Genomic DNA, 18,519 nt, shown 5'->3' on the forward strand with positions numbered 1-18,519 from the left:
ATGACCAAACAGCCCTGCAGTAAAATATACAATATGTAGGTGTTTTTAATGACTCACGGGGAGCAAAGACTTGAACATGTTTGTACTGTAGATCTCTGGACAGTAAATGTATCAATACAGCTTTAATTGATTTAATTCACACTTCAATCAAATAATTGTCCTCTTGATTAATTGCCTGATAAACACATTTACTAAAGACCACACACACATTACAGCAGAGACAGAGTGATGTGCCTGAGAGAGATTTAATGACTGGGAATAAAAACTAAAAAGCCTGCAGGTCGTAATCGTTTGCAGGATTGTGTCTCTGCATGCTTGAATGTCCTGAAAACACGTCGCTGGTGTCACGGTGTTAAAAGCGCTGTTAGTGATGATGCCTCGCTATTAATTGGCTGATTGCTTTGCCTCACTCGTTCAGCATCGCTTTTAGGGGTCCCTGCCTCCGAACCAGGACACGTCTTGGTTTTTTGGTATTCGTCTTTTCAGAGGCTGGTCACATTTCATTTCACCATCCGTCCCGAGTGATCGAATCAGGAGTGGACATCTCCGAGCCTCAGGTCCTCAGTGACCTCCTGTGATTGGATCTCACGTTCCTTCTGCTCTAAATGCAAATAAACACCTTCATGACTGGAACGAGCAAATATCTTAATGCGTAACATTTACTGAATTAACAAGAAGGCCTATATAGGTTAGAATGTGGTATAGACAGTAGCCCACATTCATACTGGTGTTTAGATGCGGTTTTAGTGCGCCAATTCTCCATCTCCGTCTCAGTGTGAATCTCTCGGATTCAGCAGGGGGGAAATTTCGCTCTGGTGCTGATCCGCCTCTGGAGGTAGTATCAGGGCTGTATTATTGGCGAACTGTACTAGTGTGAACGGATAAGCCGGCTTCGCGTATCGAGGGCGTGTCGATCTGACAGTCTGATAACTGCACAGGTCCTTCACTCAACTAAATATAGAGAAATGTCCCACAAAGCAACGTTACATGACCAAACAAAAGTAACGTAGTAACTGTAACTGTCTTTGGCAACTTATATGAGGAGAAAAATACCGCAGATATACGTGGAGAAGTGTCTGTCCTCCTGTCTGTCCTCCTGTCTGTCCTACCAACTCTTCCGTCACATTTCTGCCCGAAAAACAGCGTCTGTCGCCAGCAAAACAATTTAACTCACCGAGTAATTGTGATGAAAATAACTCTCTGCGACGGTCAACCCTCCAGACCGAGACTTCAGTGAACTTTCCCCCAGAAAGCAGCCTCCGTCCCCACGAGTGAGTCAGACAGCTTCCAGTTTACTGATAGTGATTATTTAATGATGTAATTTAGAGCTGAAAACTTAACTTTGTCACTTTCCAGGATGTTTGGTGGGTCAGGATCTCAATCACTACACATTAAAACAGCATCCGTATGATTATAAACCGTCTGCGGGTTTAGATTGACATGGGGGACACCTGGGAAACACCTTGAAAACACACACACGTCATCATCATGATGTGGACCGTCACACCTCTTTAGGAGCCGCGGCGCCGGCTTTCTCTGTGAATTACACAGCGGTTCGTCTTTAAGGCGGAGATGCTTTGCTCTGTGTGAACGAATGGCGGAGAAGTGGCAAACCAACGCTGTGGAGATAATGAGTTCTCTGTTGAAACCATGTTGAAGTCTGTGACTTTATGCCAGAGATGCTCAAAAGTATTTTCTGCAAATCCAAATCAAGTCTGTCACGTCCAAGTCCTTCACTGTGGTTCTGCAGACGTTGCATTTGGCGAGCCTTTTGTTTTGAGCGTCGTGTGACGGCCCGGCAGCTGCCGACGCGCTCGTCCTGCTGTTGTTTTGGGCTGCAGCATACGTCATCTTCATCAGTGCTGCGGGAATTCTGCACCGCTAACAATTGCACTATTTGTCTTGTACATATAAGTCTTAATTTTTCGATTATTTCTTTCCATTTCTAGGTTTAATGTTTTAAAACAGTTCCCTGTGCACTGAGAGTCAAATTCCTTGTTTGTGTTCACATACTTCCGACGTCCGGCTTCCAGCTCAACACAGACGTTCTGCAGAGCCTCTTTAACCTGAACTTACCTAAAGTCATTCAACTCCTTTGTTCTGACACAGACCAACATACTTCATTCTTAAAAGCCTTTTACAGTGAAAGTTATTGAATGTTAACTCTTTTTTTGCAGTTTTTCTAAAGCTAAAAACTGATTTATGTAAATAATTTTGGGCTGTTTCACCTTAAAAGTCTAAGATCAACTGCTGCTTTGAATATTTGAGTTAATTTATGTTGAATAGTTTGTTTAAAATCTTCTTTTGAAGGTAATTGAACTTGTAAACACATCTTCAGTTCACTTAAAATGTTAACCCACGTTTCAATGACTCTGACGATCATCACAATGATTGACAACGACAAACATTTACACAGAGACATTATATTCAGACTCATGACTGAATGAAACCAGTTGATAAAGTCTCAAAATGTATTAAAGACAAGCAGCAAGTTTCAAAACATGTTTACTTCAAACTATAAAAAAAGAAGAGTCTCAGGAGTTTTACCTCTCACACAATGCATGCTGGGAAGTCTGCCAAGATGCTGATGATGTTTAATTAAAAACTTCTTTCTACTGATTCAACCTAAAAGACTTCAAGTTAAACAAACTCCTGTTTATAAGTTAAGAAGTGGTCTGAATGTAAAATCTACAAAAATTCAAGTTTAATCAACTTTAAACAAATAAAACTGTATATAATTATGTTAAATGTATTCAAAAAAGAGATAAATTGATTCCACTAAATTCTGTAATGACAGTTTTTACAGTGTGCAGCACAGTTTTATTCACAGTTTCCTGTTTCTGTAATAGAAGATCTTCTTACCTCCGTGTTTTTCTGTCTACTTCAACAAACATCGACATGCAGACGAGAGCTTCTGCACCTGAAGGAAGAAATAAAAACTTATAAGTATGCAGACAAGGAGAGACAGATGGAGAAAACAGTGGTATTACCCTTTAACCTTCCTGCTCCAGTGAGACAGCAGACTGAGGTTTTCCCTGAAGAGCTCCTGTGAGTTTCTACATCTGTGAGCTTTTCTCTCAGTAAATACAACCACACAGTGAAGACTGCTGAATGCATCTCTCATGGACTTAACCAGGGTCGATGCACAGCACATTAGAACATTTCACAGTCTGCAGGGAGATTCAGTGTGCAGGAGGAAGACAAAACACAGCAGAGGCAAAAAACATTTAAGGCTTTACAGTAGAAACTGGTGTGAAAGTGATGCTCAGCAGGAAGCAGCGGAGAAAAAAGCATCTTCATATGAGTTTAACAACAGTGCTGTCATGTGCAGCAGAGCCGCCGCCGCCGCTGCCGCTGCTGCTGCAGAGCCGGTGTCGATGTGCAGCACGGAGATTTAACGATAGGAATAAAAACTCGGACGCCGGCGGGTCGTCAGTGTTCGCAGGATCGCGTCTCTGCGCGCTGAGTGTCCTGCAAACATCGCGCTGGTGTCGCGGCGTTAACAGCGCTGTTGGTAATGAAGCCTCGCAATTAATTGGCTGATGATGAGGCTAGTTATGATGTAATCTCTCTCACTCTCTCTCTCCTGCACACAGCCCCCTCCCTCCCCTCCCCTCCTCTCCTCTCTCTCTCTCTCCCTCTCTCTCTCCCTATCCCCACCTCTTTCTCTGTCTTTCTCTCCTATCCTAACCAACATGGCCGCTAAGTCGGATGGAGCAGCGGTGTCTGTGGAAGATGACAACACGCCCAGGAGCCTCTCGGAGCCGGGGAACCCCGCCGACCGGCCCCGCTGCAGCGCCGCCGGCGGGAAGCCGTACACCCTGCTGGACTGCTGCTGGGTGCTCTGCGCCCTGCTCGTCTTTTTCTCCGACGGCGCGACCGACCTGTGGCTGGCCGCCGACTACTACCTGAGAGGTGACTACTGGTGGTTCGGCTTGACGCTCGTCTTCGTCGTGGTGCCCTCAGCGGTCGTCCAGGTCTTGAGTTTCAGGTGGTTCGTGTACGACTACTCGGATCTGAGCGGCGGGGACGGAGCGGCGAGCGGCAGCGGGACCGGAGCGGCGGCAGCGGCGGTGGCGGCAGGCGCGGCAAGCGACAACACGTTAAGCACCAAGGACAGCGACCAGCGCGGCGGCTGCGCGGCGGCGGGGAACGCCGCGAATGCCACCCCGGTTTACACGTCCTCTACCCCGCCTGCGACGGCAGGGAGAGTCGGGGGCCCCCGGAGGTGCTGCACCGTCTGCATGTGGGTCTTTCAAACCGTGCTCCACGTCCTGCAGCTGGGGCAAGTCTGGAGGTAAGGAGCGCCGGGCTGGACGGTGGAGAACAAGAGGGGTGTGTGTGCGTGCGTGAGCGCGCGCGCGTGTGTGCGTGTTTAACATGTGAGCTCAACACTCTCCTGCTCTGGAGATGTGTGCGCGTGTGTGTGTACGTGCTCGGTACGTGTGCGTGCTTTTTATGCCCGTGCACGTTCATTTTCACGTGTGTGCGCTGAAAATATCACCGTCCCCTCACACGCACGGCGGCTGAAATGGGCAGAAATCGACCTGAGAGCGGTGAGATTGTTCTCCCAGTCTGCAGCCTGCACTCCTCTCACTTACTACAGTCATAGTAAAAACAGGGATAACTCTCCCATGAGCCTCTTTGTCCATCTGCCCTTTCTGTCCTGATGGTGACAGAATGTGGATGGTTGCATATGGTCTGAACACGGTGTGTGTGTGTCCCTGGTTCCTCGCTCTGTCACGGTCCTGACATGTTGACAGGAATATAATCAAAGCTCTGTGCATGTTGGCGTCCCGCCGCTCTCCTCCTCTGGCTGCTTGTCATGTTACTGAATCTTGAATCTTTCTCTTTTTTCCCTCCCTCCACACTCAGTGTAGTTTTGGATGAGAGCATCAGCGGGACTTGATAGAATGTAAAATGAGAGGATGCACAGGCGGAATCTTTTTAAAGGAGCGTTCCCACCCACAGCGTCCTCTCCTGCGCTGCTTTGAACGGTGTGGATTCCCGTCACACATGTGGCTCGCTTTGATTAAAATTCCTCCGGAGCCGCGTTGGCTTCACGCGAGACAGCGTGTCGAGTCGAATGTGAAGGTTTTCGTCTCCAGAAATGACTGTTTTTTTTCCTCAAGCTGCGAGCTCGTCCACGTTAAGTCGATCACAATCACAAGAAAATATCTCGGGGAGGGAATAAAATAAATCACAAGTTCATCAACGTTTGCTGTGAGGAGAAGAATAAAGTCTTTCCAATTGTTTCCAGACTGCAGGTCCAGCTCAGATCAAGACAAAAAACAAATGTTATCGTCCACAATAATAATGTTGTCAAGAAATGTCAAACTTAGATACAAAACCCTGTAAAATATTGATATTCGACATCATATTCGATAGGACAGGAAAGAAAATGACACAATTTGAGATTCATATTAAAAGATCATTATAACAAAGTCATGTTCTTTGCACTGGTGTGCTGAAACTGTTTGAAATATTCAGAATTGATACGTATTGATGTTTCTGTCGAGACTAGTCAATAATAATACAAGTTCAGCCCTTTTGATTTTGATCAGGAAGTGTTTGAAACAAGAGACAATACTGATATTTGCCAGTTTTGCTCACAAACTGTCAGTGAAAGGAAAGAAGTACAATCGCTCAAGATCTGTACTTTGGTTTTGCACCATAAGTACTTAACTTGAATCTTTGAATCTTTTCTAACTCCCACTCGGAGGAAAATCTCCTTTTCGCTCGGCTAAATTTATCTAACAGCTGTGGTTGCTCGTTTTCTTCTCAGAGTTTACATAAAATATCTAGAAAGGCTCTCAGGAGAGTGCCTACCTCCGCCGAGGCCCAGCAGTCTCTTTTATCCACAACAAATTGTACTCACTCGAAGACACCAGCCATGAAATATGAAGATCCGAGCATTGTTCCCTGAGAAAAGTATGAAAATGATTAAAAAAGCTGTCTCTTGCAGTGTTGAAGAAAGTGAGAAAAACATCCTGGATCTGCTCCAAAAGTTAATGGGATCCATTCTGGGCCGAGACCCGTCCTCCAGTCGGGTTTTGTGGAAATTTGCTTGGTAATTTTTGTGAAAATCCTGCTGACAAACCAACCGGCCAACAAATATCACATGAACACAGGGGGACGGTATCATCCTCGGCAGAGTTAAAAACCCGTGACCGGCTTATGAAATACAGCCGTTCTTAAAGATTAAACCCGGTGGTGCCGAACGTTTCCTGGTGACTCCTCACAAAACACGACGTCTGATCATGTTTGAGACGTCTTTGAGTTCCACCAAAAGAGAAATTTGGCCTTTAAACTTGTCAGATGTGACACTTTGGACGGGAACCACGTTTCTAAACTTAACGCCAACTGTAAAATTCTACCACGACACTTCTTTTTCCTGCAAATGTGTATTCAGAGACGTATTTTAGTGTCACGTTCAGCTGTGATATGAAGTTGTTTGCTATCAGTCGGGCCGGTTTACAGGTTGATGAACGAAAACGAGCACCGGCCGACTCGTGTTGACTGTCCGGTGCGTCGCAGTGCATTCTGGTTGTTGGAGGTTTTCCACCTTTTTGAACAAAAGTGAACACGGCCGCCCTCTTTCTGAGTTTTCGCAGATGTTGATGAAGGTTCTCAGTCGCCCGGGTCCTGGTAAATCCAAGCGTTGTATCGTAGGCGACTGGGCTCGTTTCAGTTTCTTGAAGACGTCTCACCTCTCATCCAAGAGGCTTCTTCAGTTCTAACTAACTGGAGGGAAGTTAGCAAGCTTTTAACTGAGGCAAACGTCTTCAAGAAACTGAAACAGGTCCAGTTGTCTGTGATTCAACAGCTGGATTCATGGCGAAGATGCACCACAGAATATAAACCTGTACGTGTGCTACAGAGAAATTCTGGTGAACCGACACCTGACTGACAGCAGAACTGCTTGTCTAGTCTACGAAAGCTGTGCAGGAAACCCTGAACTGAGAAATATCCACTGGACTGGACCACCAGGTGAGTTTCAGTACCTGAAACAAGTCCGTCCAAACACCCACGAGACTGAGACGAGTCAGCGACGTCAGAACGGATCCAGAAACTAGTTTAAACGTCTCAGTTCTACTCCGCAGAACCCGACAGAGACGTTGTGCAGAGACGATAAAACTTCCTTTTATTGGATGTGATATCTTCCAGAGTCAGTCGAGCTGCCACTTCAACAGGAAGCTGGTTTTTATCTGCTTGTTCGTGCGGACAGATGTTGGGTAAAGTCTTTAAGTTTCTGTTTCAGAAGTTCTTTTAACATTTAGAACAGAAAACAGAACAACAAACATGTACAGGAGCGGTCCGGACCTCTGAACTCGACTCTTTTGGGAAGGTCAAAGGTCAAAGGAGCAAGAAATTGATATGCGGCTTGCTCAAAGACACTTCAGCAACAAAGGCAGGATAGAAATACTCTGGTTGTAATTGTCAGGATCTTCCCAGAGAGGATTTAAATCACCTCTCACGGTGAAGAAATGTCGACCAGTTACTGGCCTGCCGTCCTCTGACCTCTGTGTGAAGGTAGCAGAAGACGCAGAAACACAGTTTTCCTTTTTTAAATGATGTTGCATCAGCTGATTCAGAAATAGAGCATGTGGGAATTCACACGAGTATAATTACATGCAGACTCAGTAATGAACTGCATTAATGAACAACAATAAGAGGCTGAGAGCTGGAGAATGACAATGAGTTGGTTTTTTAATGTGATAGTTTGCCGCCGGGAGCGTTGGACAGCGTTCAGCGAGACTTCGGCGTCGAGTCGGACTCCAGTTTGTTTCAAATTTGATGAGCTGAGATTTATTCAGCACGTCTGGAGAACGGCTCAGGAGCTTCACCTGCAGCTCAATATTCCCTCTCTCCTTTTTCTTTTTTTTACCTCCCCCGAGATTCAGATCCTATCCGTCTAATCAATGTGTAGAGTTTTAAAAGTCCTGTTTCTCCGTTGACACGATGCTCGTGGTGTGAAAGTCTCAAGAAATGTTGAAATGTTAGCAGCTCGACCGAGTCAGACTGAGGAGAAGATGAATGATGGAGAGAAAACAAAAGATGGAGACATGAAGAAACTTGAGGGAAATTACAGCTGGAAATAGCTGTAGTTTGTTCTTGGTATCTAATAAAAGTAACCACCGTAATTTTTATTTATTCATATTTAAAAGAATACACAAGATCTCAGATGTTTTGGACCTTTTGTGACGTTCACCTCGTCACAGTTTTGCCCTCTGCTGTCTGTAACTGCAACGATTGATCGATCAGTTTCACACACAATATAGTAAAATATCTCTGATTCCAGCGAATCAGAGATAAACAGTTTCTGGTTTATTTCCTCCTCCATGACAGTAAATTGAACACCTTCAACTAAAGAAATTCAAGGACATCATTTGGGCGATGGGAAACACTGATTGATAGTTAGAAGATCGACGTTCGATGCCTCCAATGTCACATTCTCGTAACTTAATGACTGAATCCATTCAGCTGAAGGTTTTTCATCTGGTTTTCAAAACACACTCAGCTGTCTCTCAGTTATACACACTCTGCTAAAACCTCATGTAGTCAAAATCAAAAAGGAAGTCCTCGTTCTCAGTTTATTACCTCAGTAAACAGATTCCTAATGAGTGTGTGGTCCCAGTTGCCAGTTTCAAGTCTTCAGAAGTAAATCATGATGTTAATTTTCTAACTTATCGTCCAATTTCGGAGTAAAATAGTTGAAAAGCAGGGTATCTTTAAGGGCGTATCTACCTTGTGATACGGTGAGTTCCCGGTTTCTAACTCGATCTCTAGACTTGGCAATGCATCTTCTTCCCAGCTCCACCCTGTTGGTTATCTCTGGCTCCAAAAACAAGATGGCAACAGCTGCGACACCAGACTCAAGGCCTCAAAGACCGACCTTTGTTGCCTCCGACGTCACATCCTCGTAACTTAATGACTGAATCCAGTTACCAGTGAATCCCTAAAGTGTCCTATATATCAGCGTTCCCAAAACAGCTACCGGACCTCCGTCATGTCAGTTTGTTCAGCTTTAGACGAGAAACGTAGGAAAATACAACTGCGTACATTCAGGAGTTAGAATAAGATCTTGTCCGTGCGTAAGCGGGTATTTTATTTCCTCCGGTTTCAAAGAAATTCCCGTCCGCACCAACTTGTCTGCTGCAACAGGTGGTGATATGACCTCTACTGTAAAGCCACGCCGGCCAATCAGAAACCTGCCAAACAAAAAACTCACACATAAACACTGAAAACAGATTTTTCTGAATATCTTCACCTGGCAGGAGTTTCCCAAAAGCTTGTTTACGTGAATACGGAAAGCCAAACGGTCAAGGTCTCTTTGGATTTGACACTGGACTCTATCTTTGACCCATCCATCCATCCTAAACCTCCTCCTTAAATGGACTCGTTGGTGGTGTTAGAGGCCCTGCAGCCCTACAGGCTCGTTGGACGGCTTTGATTAATGTATTTTGTCAGAGGTTTATTACACCTTCTCATTGCAGACATTACACAGTTTCCACGTGATTCTTTAACCCGGCTGCAGGGATTTGCTCTCATTCAGCCACAAGATTTACGGCGAGGTCGATGGCTGATGTCACGTGATCACGTCCGGCTCACAGTCCAGTTCAGTCCAGAGGTGTTGAGCTCTTCCACACATTTCCACACGGACATGGCTTTCATGAATTATGTGTTTTTATGCCATTTCTTTTTTTCTCTGCAGTTAAAATTAGTGAAGCTGATGAACGGTGAGAAGTATCAGATGCATCTTTAATCTCTATTTAACCTTTTAGTCATTCAGAGAAGATGAGCAACACCTTGTGGTTTCTCTCCGTCTGCTGCATATGCTGCCGGCTAAACATGTTTTAATATTCAGCCTGTTTCCCAGCGAACACTGTGTCTGATTTTAAATGTGATGCAAGAAATGACACGGAAATAAAATTAGTTTCTGTAAAAAAATGTCTTCAGAAGACAGTCCTTGTTTTCTTAGAATACGTAATACTGGATGAAGGAAAAATCCCTGTTTTCTACTGACTTTTATCTTCCTCCTTCTTTGTTCCTTTCTCCCTGTCAGTCATTAAAAGATGGTCTATGTAAACAGCGAGAGAGAGAAGCAGCAGTTAGCGGTGATTACCGTCTGCTTTACATCTTCGTGTCAGTGGAGGATTTCTTTTTTTAGCGATCTAACACGTCAAGTTGTTCTGTAAAATCTCTGTATTTTCTCATGATGCTGAACAATCCTGAGGGGGGAAAGATCAACCTCAGAGGAGATAAAGAGACAAAAGTACCCACAGCCACAGGAGCAGGACAAATCCCATAATGCACTGCAGCATGAATACAGGTTGGGGTTTGAATCAAGGTCGACTCACCTTTATTTTTTTTCTCGCCGGAGACTCTCGCTCTGTTGTCGATATCGCTTTTCTCCATCTACATTTTAAATCCGCTGCTGAAAAGCAGCAAGGTCACATCTCTTTATCTGCGGATTGTTGAAAGGCATTCTGGGAATTGTAGGAGATGCGCCGCTGACGCTGGAGCAGATGAATCAATTTGAGAAAAAAATGTGGGTTCGCTCAAGATGTGATTTGAGCTCATCCTCTCAAAGTAACCTCGATTTAGTCGAGCGTCATGAACCATCAGAGTCAGCTGAAGGATTTTCATCTGGTTTTCAAAACACACTCAGCTGTCACTCCGTTACACACACTCTGCCAAAACCTTCTGTAGTCTGATTCAAAAAGGAAGTCCTCCTTCTCTGTTTGTCACCTCAGTAAACAGATTCCTAATGAGTGTGAGTAGTTCCAAGTCTTCTGAAATAAAGCGTGATGGTAATTTTCTAACTTATCGTCCAGTTTGGAGTAAAATAGTTGAAAAGCAGGGTATGTTTCACCTTGTGATTGACAAGTCGCTACTACGGTGTGTCCTCGGTTTCTAACTCGATCTGTAGACTTAGTGATGCATCTTCTTCCCAGCTCCACCCTGTTGGTTACATCTGGCTCCAAAAACAGGATGGCAACAGCTGTAGTACCGGACTCAAGGCTTCAAAATGGCAGCCCAAAAACGAGCTCCCGCCCCTTCTGGTGTGAAACTACATCGTCCCACTCGATATAGGTCAACACCACCAACATGGCCGTCACCTACCAATAGAAATGGTAAAAAATCACGAGGCTACGAGGTTTCAGTGACGGGTTTTGTTGGTCGGCTGTGATTTTGTCTCTATGGTGACATCACAGAGGGGCTGAACCGAATATATCACCCCGTCGTCGGGTTGTAATTTGAATTTTGTGCAATACTGTGACTTATGACGCACTCCCATCATCGACACCATCGTCCTGTGTTCCAAAAGATAGCATAATAACATGATAACTATGGTGGCTACTACAGTTTAAAGCATGACGCTGCTTTAAAACCGTTTCTGAAGAAGAGTCTTCACGCGGAGAGCCCCGAGGACGGACACAGACAGGGACAGATGGACAGACAGGTGGACGGACCAATAAAGCATCAGCTGCCTGCGCTTCAATGGCCGGCCAGCGTTGCAGTTTTTTCAGGACAATCCAATTGGTTCGTGTCCGTGCCAGAACAGATCAATCAATCCCAGGGAGTTAGTAATTGAATCGGCTCCAAATGGTCACTCAAGCTCAGGTGGTCCGACTGTTAGCCGTGTCCGTCCGGCCGCGGCTAATAATCAGCCCGAGTGGCTAACTGGCAGCCTCAACATGCTGAATCACTCAAATGTACAGTGTGTGTGTGTGTGTGTGTGTGTGTGTGTGTGTTCGTCGGAGCCGCTCATTCATAAAAGAAGTGACGCTCAGTGATTATTGCTCTTACTTTTCATTTTAATTTGGGGGGCTGTCACTCAGCGTCTCCTCGGACAGCGGCTCCCCGGGGTAACGAGCAATTGGCAGCCATGTTGGAGGGGGAACGACGGCGATGAAAAGGGAGGAATGTCAGCGGGTCCTCCCGTCAGATCTTTTACCTTTTTATAACACGTTGCCATCTATAGATGTTCAGAAACGTAACGTTGGCCTTTTATCAGAACGTCTTTTTCCTTTTTTTTTTTTCCCTCCCTCTCCCTGCTGTGACGCAGACGAGGGCAGATGGAGCGTTTTGGATCCTCGTCCTAAACTGCTCAACGGGTGATCAGCTGTTTATGTCCGTGAGAGAAAAGTCTCAGATTAATAATCTTCTGTTTTGACGCTCCGGTTCGAGTCAGTTCTCCTCCATTTGTCTTTACAGCTGAGATGTTTGACTGACAGCTGGCAGACGTCGATGATTTTGATCCTTCTAGCATCGTTTCCAAATTTCATTCATGCCGATTCTGAGCAGGTTTTGTGTCTGCGGCTCGTTCACGGTGCAAAAGTTATTAAATAAACTCAAGAATCAGCAGATGTACGAACTCTGCCTGATTTTTAAATTAGCTGCTGATGAGGAAGGTCTTTTGTTTTGTGACAGCAGGTACAGATCATATATGTTACATTGTTATTTGGTGAGGAAAGAGGACACTGTCTGTAGTTTATTTATCTTATTCTTTGAGGGGGTCGAGGATGACGTCACAATCAGGAGGAGCTGCCTGACAGGTGATCATCTGCAGGTGCAGACACACACCTGAGGGGGAAGCTGGAGAGTTTTGTGCGTGTTGAAGCAATAATCTCAAGATGATGAGTCGCTTTTTCTTTCTCTTTTTTTTTCTTTGGAGCTAAACAAAAATAAACAGTCTGAAAATGAAGAACAGAGCCGGCTGGTCAGAAGTCAAGAGGTCTGAGCAGCTGCAGCGCGGGGACACTCTGTTTTGGGATCATTAGGTGGAAGGTTTGCTATTTTACTAGATTACATTTTTGTAAATCCAGTTTTGTAATGATGCATTCAAGTCACAAACCCTTGAATTTATTAAATAAAACGTTTTGCATCCCAAAAAACCATGAACAGAATCGTGACAAATGTGTAACTTCTGATCCTGAGTGTATAAAAAAATGCGTTGACATCGTGTTAAACTGCGTTTCTGACTGAAAAACTGGGATCGCACGTGATGTTTCACTGCGGCCGCGTGTTCCGACAGGGCTGGAGAGGTTTCTTCAGGTTGCTCTCGTCTTGTTTTGCCCTCCAGGTCTGATCCTGCAGCATCCAACAGCCTGCAGGGAAACCAGTGAGAGATTCATGAAGCCGATGGAGAGTGTGATAGACATGTCGAAACACAGACGTACGAACAAAATGTCTCTCTCGAAGCTGCGATCCAAAGACTTTTAATTGTGGCTCTGGATTTCTTTTATCAGCTTAAAGTGGAATAGAGAGAAACGTCCTCAAACTAACAGCACCAACTTGTTTCAGCTGTCGAGTCCTTCAGGTATACATTTCTTCATCTTGCGGTCCGTTCACAACAGCAGGCGTTGGTGTCGGACCGCTTTTGTCCAAAAGTTCTTCATAGTAGCTTGAAGTTAATGCATCTCCCAACATCTTAAAAATGATAAAGATCAGTGTTTTCGCCCGTAACAACCAGCAGAGACGTTGATAACATCGATGAGCGTCCATTCTGCAGCTCGACCACTACGAGAGATTAGAGACTGATACAGAAAATCAGAAATAAACATGAAGTTCTACCTTTTTTTTTTTAACAATAAACACTCGACAGGACAATTTCACATCAGAAAAACAAACTCGTCACTTCTCTCTGCTGAACTTTGTGACACATCTTTGGTATTTCAGCACAAATTAATTCCAGTCTAAAATTTCCTTCCGTTGTTTTTTATATATTTTTTTGCTGTAAAGTTACAATAATGTTTAAAAATCCTGATTCTTTGAGCAGCCAGAAGTAAATCAGAGCTTCAAACATGCAGATGTGGAAAAATAAAACCAACTCTCTTTTAATGGAAGGTAAAAGTAAATCATCTGGTGAGGACGCTGCGTCGCGGTCTGAGGTTAACTAGCACTGTTAGCTAACAGCTAATTGTCTGGCCTCTATAATTAGCCGTGATGTTAAACTACGAGCCGTTTCTTCTGTTTGCAGTCGAGCTGTAACTTTTCCTCCCCGGCGCTGGACGGCAGCAGCAGCAGCAGCAGCAGGAGACACGAACACGCCTGCATTTCAAACCTCGTCTCCTCAAGAATTTCGAAAATCCCCGGACTGTGGATGCACATAGCTTTATGTAAAATTCAATAGAGTTATTGATTATGAATAAAAATATGCCTGGAGGGGAAGTTCTGATGATCCGCAGCCTCCTGACTCACCTGTACGTGTCTCTGCACGTGTCTCACTGTCTGTCCGTCTTCCCCTCAGTCTGCGTCTCTGACTGATGTTGTGTCTCTCTGTGTGCTCTCCTGTCTGTCGGTCCGTCAGACTGCGCTGAATTATTCACTACGGCCCTTGAGGGAGCTGTCAATCACATCTTTTAGCGAGAGTGTGTGTGTGTGTGTGTGTGTTTGTGCTGGGATGTAGCATTTCCTGCTAGCTGCCCCCGTCATCCGATCTGTCTCTGTCACTTGCTCTCTCTCTGTCTCTCTTTCTTGTCCTCTGCTTACAGTCAGCGTCTCTCTGCTTCTGCATTTAGTTGTTCGCCTCAAATCAACACACAGGTGGTGCAGGTGGGTGCGGGCGGAGGAGCGTCGCGCCAGAAGTTTGAAAAGTCTTGACACGCGCCTCTCATCTCCACGTCGACATCCTCTCTGTGTCTGTTTGTGCGCCGTATGTAGGGCAGCACACGCCGTTCGCACATGCTCAGTTGCCGCCCGCGCCGCAGTGATGCATGTCATTAGCATGTGCCTGCAGGTGGGCACACGCACGCACGTACTGAAGGATGTGACTAAGTGTAGATAATGTATTCACAGATGCAGCACACACACACACACACACAGCTCACATGGGTTTTTTGGGGGTTTTTTTTTTGCTGCTACGACTCAACGCGGAGTCGAGTGTTTCGGCTCTAAATCAAATCTAGATTAGAGTCCAACCAGCAGCCCACACACTCATTAATTAGTTGTGAAATAAATGACCGTTTGATTCTGTTTGTTCTCATTTCACAGTCTCAGTTATTACCCCCGCAGAGGAGGTTATATGTATTTTCAGTCCGGCTTCATTGTTTGTTTTTCTGCAGAATGAAGGAAAAAAAAGCTTCTGGCTTGTTTTTTTCATGAAACTGGTGAGAAGTTGTCTGAACACAAACTACTGGCCGTCCCTCTGAAACAATATGAAACCCTGCGGTGACCGAGCTGTTCCCCTTTATCGCTACAAACTCTGGATTCCTGTGACAGTTTCATGAGGCAACCTTTATTCTAGAGATGCCTGCTCCTTTTATTTATTGGTTTTTACTTCCTGGTTGTTTAATCCGTTCTGTTGTTGCTGTCATTCGAACTTGTTCTGACGTGTACATCCATGTTTTGCTTTTAAATGTGATGTTATTGTGAAGCACTTTGTGATTTTATATCTGTGAAAGGTGCTTTAAGACAAAAACTTTACTCGCTTAACTACTGACTTAGCAAGGAGCAAGGAAACACCTGTTAAATGGTGGATCTGCATTTATTGAGAGATGCTGTAGTTATTTTTGGATGCTCGTCGCAAAGGATGGAGTCAGAGTTACGCACGACACGATACAGTTCACGATACGTCGCACACGCTAATGTCAAGATACAGATACATCACGAAAACGTCAATAAAAATGTGCATTACATAAGAAAATACCCTAAAAAGTCAGTGAAGTAATCATCGTGTTGTTGGTCAGTTTCAAAGAGTCTGAGCTGCGTGAAGTACTGACGACATTTAATGTTTAAGATTATTTTGCATGAACGCAAATTTCCATTTTAAACGTTTGCTGAGCTTCGTCAAAAAGTTTAATCGGGATTAAATCCCGTCACAGCTTCAGGGTCATGTGACTTTTTACTCCTCCTGAAGCAGCAGGAAACCAAACAGCCTGTTTCTGTGGCTGATTCATCAAACAGAAAGTAAAGACATCAAGTGGTATCACATCAACACCGAGCAGAAGTTTCACATTTTTTTTTGCTGAACAAAAAGTCAGACTGACGGCTGATTGTTCGGTTCTGTGTTGTGCATTTAAAACATAGTTTGTCTGGTTGGACTTCTGTTGGGATGAGAAGGTGAGAAGGTATGGATGTGCATCAAACATGGATGGATGGATGGATGGATGGATGGATGATGGATAGATGGATGGATGGATGGACGGACGGACGGATGGATGGATTGATAGTTGGATGGATGGATGGATGGATGGATGGATGGATGGATGGATTCGTCCGGTGTATAACCATCCTCAGCAGAGCTCCCGGCCTCCGGAGCATCGGGCCACCTCGCGGCTCGCTCGCAGCCTCGGCGCTGCTGCAGTAATGACCCACTTTCTCCTCGGGGATCAGGAAAGTTCATCTTGTTTTACAGCCCTTTGCTCCAAATTAACTGCTGCAGTCAGAATATCTCCACGCCGCCATTTGGATGAGATCATTATCAGCTGATGGATCGGGGGGAGAAAGCAGACTGTATTTTAACATTTCTGCTGGTGAATGGATGGTTTTATGGTCTGAGTCAGAAACAGCCAGACGGAGGGAGAGGAGCTGCCTCCCCTCCCGAGGGCTCCGACATGCTCCTTCCTCTCCTGTTTGCTTTCACGCGTGCAGCTGCAGACCGAAGCAATTACGGTAGATAACTGCGGCGTGAATCCTCTGTGTGAGCGAACACTTCCGATCGGCTGGTGGTCGATGTTTTAATATCGTTTTATTTCCTTCTCGATGGGGTGACGAACTGAGCATCCGTTCTAGGACGTATTTAGGTCATTTTCATTTGTAAAGCCCAATATCGCAAAATTTGCCCTCAAGGGGCTTTAGAATCTGTGCAGCACGTGTCATTAGATCCTCGGGTTTCAATAAAAAACCTTTTATGGGGAAACCAGATGCAAGAAACCTCTGCAATGGTAGCAGAGGGACGACGTCTTCCAGGGCGGATGGAGATGCAGGTTTGCCATCTTTGACTTAACAAAATATATATTCTGGACTTCAGTCATCATTTCTGGTGCCTTCTGAATCCAAACATGAAACATCTTCTGCTGTGACAACACTAAGGTTTAGATTAGGCCAAGCTTAAAAATGAAAGCAGAAATAAACAATTTTGGTACCAGTGGCATGCACAGACTTTTTGAAGGGCAGGGGCGAAAAGAAGGGCACTTTAGCACGCATTATGTCTCCCAAGAGGGCACTTAAGCATGTGTTGTTGCTCCCAACAGGGCAATTTAGCATGCGTTTTGGCTCCCAAGAGGGCAGTTTATCATGTTTTAACCAGCCAAGGAGGCAGTTTAGTATGTTTTGCCAACCAAGAGGGCACTTTGGCATGCTTTTTTGGCTCCCAAGAAGGCACTTTAGCGCGTGTTTTGGCTCCCAAGAGGGCACTTTAGCATGTGTTTTGGCTCCCAAGAGGGCAGTTTATCATGTTTTAACCAGCCAAGGAGGCAGTTTAGTATGTTTTGCCAACCAAGAGGGCACTTTGGCATGCTTTTTTGGCTCCCAAGAAGGCACTTTAGTGCACGTTTTGGCTCCAAGGAGGGCACTTTAGAGCGAGTTTTTTTTTTTTTTAATTGGGCCACGTTTGGGCCTTGTGCACAGGTACCAAAAGACAGTCCTGGGCCTCCCTGCTTATGACACCCGTACAGAGGGTTGGATTTTTATTTTACTTGCTTGTTTAAATTATATACCGGCTATAAATTGCGCAAAATTACGGGAGTGGTCGCTCTGAGTAACAGAAAGCTGTGCTGAGCTTCACCGATCTCGACCTCTCTGCTCCTCTTGTGTTTGTGGTGTTGATGCATTGTGGAGAAACTTTAATCCAAATATATTTTGCTGTGAGGATCGGAGCGCAGGGACGGATGTCTGTGTTTTCGGAGCTTCTGGAGGAATAAACACCCAGTGGAGAAGACCACAGTTTGTTTTCTTACATTTCTGGGATTAAAAAGTGGATTTATCATCACTCTCGCTTGTCGATCTGTCTGCAGTAATGAGCGCCAGAGGTGCTGAAATCAACTTATTTGAAGGCTGATTGGAGGATAGGGTAACAGAAAGAACCAGGAACACAGATAGCTTGTTAGCCTGAGCTAGCTTGGTAGTTTCTTGGTGGGGCCTGTTGATATGTTTTGATTAGCTGGGAGTTCTGCAGAGTCAGATCCTGCTGGCACCAACACTTTGAGCTTTACTCTGGCTCTTCAGAAACCAATGGACGACCTCACGATGGTTCTGTCCGCTATATATACAGTGGGTGGTGTCGACAGCTTAGACTAGAAAGAGTCCGAACGTACTTCTGAACTGAAGACGGTCAGAATAATGCTGATTGTAGTCGCAGTATGAGTGGTGAAGACTTTCTAACTCGCTTCTTGCGGTTTCGTCCACAGCGTTCAGTGTTAAAGCACCAGAACGACTTCCCGTAGTGACGTAAGTGCAGCAGTATGATCATATTTTCTCACTCTCATTGGTAATTCCAAACTCTACCAGCACCATCAGCTAAATGGCAGCCAGACACGTGTGATCAGTGAGTTGCTGATGCATAAAGTTCAG

General features: G+C 45.0%; 1 protein-coding gene across 1 annotated transcript in view; it reads left to right on the plus strand.

Moving 5' to 3' along the window:
• Positions 1-3,599: 3,599 nt before the first annotated feature.
• LOC115585765 (XK-related protein 7-like) overlaps positions 3,600-18,519 on the plus strand; it is a 66,291-nt gene continuing 51,371 nt past the window's right edge. The window contains exon 1 of the mRNA XM_030424395.1: positions 3,600-4,297. Within this exon, the coding sequence (XP_030280255.1) occupies positions 3,696-4,297 (602 nt within the window). The 5' untranslated portion in view covers positions 3,600-3,695. The remainder of the gene's footprint in view (positions 4,298-18,519) is intronic.

The sequence above is a fragment of the Sparus aurata genome, chromosome 7 (assembly GCF_900880675.1).
Source record: "Sparus aurata chromosome 7, fSpaAur1.1, whole genome shotgun sequence".
Taxonomy (NCBI): Eukaryota; Metazoa; Chordata; class Actinopteri; order Spariformes; family Sparidae; genus Sparus; species Sparus aurata.